Source organism: Lupinus angustifolius, chromosome LG03, assembly GCF_001865875.1.
Source record: "Lupinus angustifolius cultivar Tanjil chromosome LG03, LupAngTanjil_v1.0, whole genome shotgun sequence".
In the NCBI taxonomy this organism is placed as follows: domain Eukaryota; kingdom Viridiplantae; phylum Streptophyta; class Magnoliopsida; order Fabales; family Fabaceae; genus Lupinus; species Lupinus angustifolius.
The window spans coordinates 21,435,062-21,441,413 of record NC_032011.1 but is presented as its reverse complement, the minus strand read 5'-3'; the positions used below and the strand labels follow the sequence as shown (position 1 = coordinate 21,441,413).

At 32.0% G+C, this 6,352-nt stretch overlaps 1 protein-coding gene across 1 annotated transcript; it reads left to right on the top strand.

Moving 5' to 3' along the window:
* Positions 1,770-6,066, top strand: LOC109343630 (inactive receptor-like serine/threonine-protein kinase At2g40270). The gene is made up of 10 exons (XM_019582021.1): positions 1,770-2,098; positions 2,199-2,340; positions 2,976-3,047; positions 3,149-3,292; positions 3,401-3,541; positions 3,671-4,080; positions 4,349-4,539; positions 4,635-4,767; positions 5,070-5,707; positions 5,888-6,066. Exons 1-9 carry the CDS (start codon positions 1,981-1,983, stop codon positions 5,660-5,662), a joined length of 1,944 nt encoding a protein of 647 aa, XP_019437566.1. The 5' UTR covers positions 1,770-1,980; the 3' UTR covers positions 5,663-5,707; positions 5,888-6,066.

The following is a 6,352-nucleotide window of genomic DNA, read 5'->3' as shown; positions in this document are numbered from 1 at the left end:
GAAAGATATTCAACTTCTTTCTAATGATTCCACCCTAATTTGGGTATATTAATTTTTGATGCTTTGAGGGGAAAAAATTCATTCTATTTCATTATTAAAAGAATCTCCAAAGAATAAAACATTATATATCCCTTTTCACTCTATTTCTTTCATGTTTATTCCACTATTCAAAATACCATAAGGCAAACTTAAAAATAATAATAAAAGCATGTTTCTTAAGAACATGAACATGGTAAATGTCTCATAAGAGAAATTTGTATAAAGACATATCTAATATGTCATATTTGAAGATAAATAAAATTTTGTTTTTTAATACCTATCCATAATAATTATCTTGTATTAAAAATTAATTAGAATTAAATATTGTGAATATTTTATAAGTGTCTCTACATTCATACAATTTTTTCTGACCTCTCTTACCCCAATAAATTAGTGACCTTATTTTCATACCCATGCCTTATTTTCTTGATTAACTCATTCCACACTCTTCACTTTCCAACATTCTTCACTTTTTAAGCAGTACCCTTTAGATTTTAGTGCATTTTCCCATTACATTTCTTTTTCATCCAATTTGTTTGATCATTTTTTTAGTTTGGGGCACTTTCATATAGATAATATAGTAGAACGAAATCAACATTAAAAAATATTTACTTTTCATTTAATCAATGATAAATTATTTTGACTTCTGTTCTTTTTTCTCTTATTGAAGTCTTAAATAGCAATAACTTTTTTTATAAAAAAAATTCAAAACATCATATTTAATACCATATATATTTATGAGATTCAATGCTTATAATAAGTGGCCTTTTTTTTGGTTACATAATAAGTGGCCTTTGTTGAAAATAACAACTACCATCCTTAAAGGGAAATAATTAATCATGGAGAGATACCTTGACTCAAGAATAAAACAAAACAAAATAGCATATACATTTATTTTATCTTCTTTATTAGTATTTTATAAAGTATGTGAGTCAATTTGACAGTTGTAATTAATGAGAAATTATATGTGTTCCCAATATTTACAACTAATAAATTATTATTATAAAAATTTATATATTATCAATAATTTATTTTTACAGTTTTATAAATATGAATGATATAATGCAATAACATTATAAAAATAAGATAAGAATGTACGTATTGACAATATAATTTTTATAATTGTCGTCCAGTCATCCACCATATATTTATGCTATAAAAATAAATTCAGATGTACATATTTTTTAGTGTAATATCTATGCACTAACGATACAATGATTTATATATGGTCAATGCATTATTTACTATTTATTTGTATCATTTTTATTTCAAAGTCATTGATAACTAAATATGAATAATGGACGATATGACTCTTACACTGTCAATATATACATCTTTTTTTATATTTTTTCTACATAATAATAATATGAGAATTGTAATATATGTATTGTCTATATATAGATTTGTATACAATCAACATATTATTCATTGGATTTAATATGTATATACTGACAGTAGTAAATCACCACCATTCATATGTTAGTGAATATTGACTTTCAAATAAAAATATTATAAATTAATAGTGAATGATATGTTAAGAGTATAAAAAAACTTTACATTTTCAGTATATATATTATAAACTTTTATTCATTTCTATTAATTTTTTAAAGAGCAGCAAGTAATACTAAAACATAAATCATATCAGATAATGATAATATATAAAATTATTTCATTTCTGTTAGGTACATATTTTCCTCATAATATAAAAGAAAATTGTGAATGTACGCGTTTTCAAATCTTATTGTCATAGAACAAAGGTTTTTTAGATCAAACACTTTTCTTCATTTCGCAGTTATCTCTCTCAACTTACTTTTTCTACATTCTACGACACTTTCAAACACTGATTCATTCCAACTCTGTTCAAAGTTCGTTTCTTTCAACAAAAACTCAATCTGGGTCCTCCTTCTTTTTCCATTCACGTTGATACACTACAAGAAAAAAATGAGTAGCAAAAACTGGAAATTCAATTTCTTTAAGGATCAAAATGGAGTTCTGTACCTTCTATCTTTGTGTGTATTGCTTCATAGCTTTGGTTTGTGTTGCTCTTTGAATGAAGAAGGTGTGTAAATGTTTTTACTTTGTGAAAAATATTGTATTGTGATGTGAAAATAAGAAAAAAAAAAGGAAAATTTACAAATGGGTTATGTTCTTTTTTGCAGGTAAAGCACTTTTGAAGTTGAAGGAGAGAATAGTGAGTGACCCTTTTGGTGCTTTGTCAAATTGGGTTGATGATGATGATGTAGCAGTTGACCCTTGTAATTGGTTTGGAGTTGAATGCTCAGAAGGCAGAGTGATTGTCTTGTAAGTTCTAATTTTCTGATCTATTTATCAGAAAATGTTTATGTGTAGTTCTTTGGGTTGAATCAGAACATGAATATATGCAGAACAAAACATGATTTTGTTTTTCATTTTGGTATATCATATGGAAGTAGAATCTGGCGTTAGGTTAGTTGTTTGGGGCATGTGTGAAGAAGAATCGTAGAAGGGATCTCTAAATTTAGAGGGAGAGCCGATAAGAATGATTTAGATGTAAATGATTAATCCACCGACGTGATTTATGATAGGACTTTATGATGTTGTCCCATTGATGTAGCCGACTTCACCTGGTGGAAAAAGGCAAAACCTTGGTTGTGTTGTTGGTCAACATATGAGAGATCCATGTTTCAATTTTTATGCTTTGCTTTCTCTTTATTGTTGACAATACTTTGCTCAATGATGTATGATCTAACTGCTTTAGAAACTTGTTATGTTGTTTAATTATATTATCTCTACAAATTTGTTCAATTCCATACACGGTTGATATCATTGTTACAAATTTGTAGATCAATATGTCAATGACTATTGTTCATATTGTTGGTTATAAAATAGTAGCGTGTTGTTTTGTTTTGAACTTTTTTGGAGATTTCAATAGTGACCGAAATTATTTTGTTGTCCAGGAATTTGAAAAACCGTTGTCTTGGAGGAAGTCTAGCACCCGAGGTCATGGGTCTTGTCAACATAAAGTCTATGTAAGCTGTTGTTTATTACTTTGTTGCATTGTGTATTTCAGTTCCTTAAGGATTTCAAATAATATCATCTGTCTAATAATGTCGTGATGAAAATTTCGCAGTATTTTGCGGAACAATTCCTTTTATGGATTCATCCCTGCAGGAATTGCACACTTGAAAGAATTGGAGGTTTTGGATTTGGGCTACAACAACTTCAGTGGATGTTTACCTACAGATATTGGGAGTAGTATTTCACTCACAACCCTGTAAGATAATACTCTTCAGCTATTTCAATTCTCATTTTTACGTCTTTTGGTACTAGTTATTGCGATTTTGTTTTCCAATACTAGTCACTTACTTTCTTCCTTTTGCAGCTTGCTGGACAACAATTATCTCCTCGGCAGTTTCTCTCCTCAAATTAATAAATTGAAGATGCTTTCTGAACGACAAGTAAACGAAAACCATCTAACTAGTACTGATAAAACGCCAGCTGGCACACGAAGATCCATCAAATGGTATGTCATTAAGCATTTTGAAATGTCGTTTGCTTCTCTTTAGTCTAGAGATATTATAAGCTGCAACTTATGGTCCATTTTTTTGTAATATGTCATGATCTTAATTGTTCTATAATTTGTGCTTCGAAGGCATGTTGGTCATAATAGAAAAGTTCATCGGAGCCTGCTGCAATCTCGTATTCATGAACATGATGATATTCATAATCGTGCAACCTATTTTCCCGATATCCCGGCTCCATCCTCTGCGCCATCCCCAGATCCTCTTCCAGCTGCACCACCAGTAGTGCCGAAGCTAGCTCCCCCTGAAAGAACTGATTATGATTCTCCTTCTCCCCTGCCTATTCCTGGTTCTCCAACCCAATCTATAATTCCTTCATCAAAGAATAACAATGTCATTATTATAGCCGGAGTTGGAGGTGGTGTTGTATTTCTTGTCATTTTAGGCATTGGCATATATCTATGTAAAACCGACAAGGTAGCTACTGTAAAACCTTGGGCCACAGGATTAAGTGGACAGCTTCAGAAGGCATTTGTGACAGGTAAATCTACGCATTCATCCTCTTATGAATTACGAAAGTAGAGCAATAGCTGAAAATAGTAGTTAATTTACACGTCCATGCTGCTTCGATATTCCCGAAAATGTGAAAGAGAGAAGAGAAACATAAATTATTTTCATATTGGATCCTTGTTCATCGAATTGATTTGTCTTTTAGGATTGCACTCCCTTGGTTTTGAGCTATATTCCTTATATTTCACATGTAAGATTTCTTCCTATTGTACATGCTTGACATATTTTAACATTTTCAGGCGTGCCGAAGCTAAAGAGATCAGAACTTGAAGCAGCATGTGAAGATTTTAGTAATGTACTCGGTACTTCATCCATTGGCGCAGTGTATAAGGGGACTTTATCTAGCGGTGTTGAAATAGCAGTGGCGTCTGTTTCATTGGATTCATCTAATAATTGGTCAAGGGCTTCCGAAACCCAATTTAGGAAGAAGGTAAAGTCACCGCCAAACGAACAATCATTTGTAGATTTTCAATTTAAGCAGTTCAATTGTAAACTTGTAATTAACTTAATCAATTATGGTTTCAGGTAGATGCATTGTCAAAAGTGAACCATAAGAATTTCGTAAATCTGCTTGGATATTGTAGAGAAGACGAGCCTTTCACCAGAATGGTGGTTTTTGAATATGCACCGAATGGAACACTCTTTGAGCATTTACACAGTGAGTACCTATCATTCTGATGTTATTGTTTCATACAAAGTAAATTGATGATTGAATATGCCTATTTCCTGTCAACTACTGTCAATATTGTTGATTTTACATACTCCCGATTTCTGGTCTACAAATTTTCATCGGTTGATAAAATTGATTTATTGAAGCCCGTGCTACTATTTTAAGGACCATTCATATCAGGACTAGTTTACCTTGCAAGAATAATTGCATTTTAAGATCATATTTGGCATCACTTTGGTGAGATTAAGTTGAAAACATGCTGATGTATTTGGTTGTGTTTGGAATTCCAGTACAAGAAGCCGAGCATTTGGATTGGGGAACGAGACTTCGAGTTGCCATGGGCATGGCTTACTGTCTGCAACATATGCACCAGTTGGAACCTCCTTTGCCACATAGCAACTTGAATTCTTCGGCTGTCCAACTCACCGATGACTATGCCGCCAAAATCTCCGATCTGAGCTTCTTGAATGAAATAGGAAAACCCGATAAAAAATCCCGTGCTAAAAAGCATATCGAAATGACATTAGCAAGTAATGTGTACAGTTTCGGTGTCATACTATTTGAGATGGTAACAGGCAGGCTCCCTTATTCAGTGGATAACAATGGCTCACTCGAAGATTGGGCTTCACACTATTTACAAGGCGACCAGCCGATCAAAGAAATGGTGGATCCAACTCTAGCTTCTATCGATGTCGAAAAGCTTGAACAAGTTGCTGTTTTGATTAAATCTTGTGTCCACCAAGATCCACAGCAGAGACCAACAATGAAAGAAGTTAGTGTCAAGTTGAGAGATATAACAAACATAACACCTGAAGCAGCTGTTCCAAAGCTATCTCCACTTTGGTGGGCAGAACTAGAGATTGGTTCTGCAGATGCATGCTGAAAGTGATTGTATATATGTAGTTTCTACCGTTCTGATCCTTTTTTTCCATCAAGAAAAAAAAATGTATGAAGTAATAGCGTATGAGTTTTATACAATATCACTATATCATCCGCCATTCATGTTAAATTATTATTGACTTTTCAAAAAAAGCAATACAAATGAATGATGAATGATGTATTGATTATGTACGAATCTTTACCATGAAAATGCATAGCTATTGCAGTATTTTCCAGTTTCATGAAGACCAATACATCTTATCTATTGTAGAAGAGGGTGAGAAATGACATGTACATAATAAGGGAGATTAAGAGATTATGATTTTTTGGTTTTTGGAGTGATTTGTTTGTTTATTGTTTATGAAATTGCCTTGACAAAAGAAAAGATATCATATATCAGTTAATTTCTTTTGCTCTGTCATTTTATTTGGTGAACAACAAAGTAAACAAACACAAAGGTTATCTAAATCAACAAGAAATCATGTTGTCACATGTGTGAGGTGTCAGCTGTAAGAAACTAAATTTGTGCTAAACATGTGATTCTATGTTTTCATGCATGAAATCTGTTACTATAAGGCTATGATATTATGAGATCGACTCACAGGAGGTTCCTCTATGAGAAATTCCGGAGGAATAAAATTTACAAGAAATATTTAATTTTAAAATTTATTACCCAGATACCCAGATGGGTCAT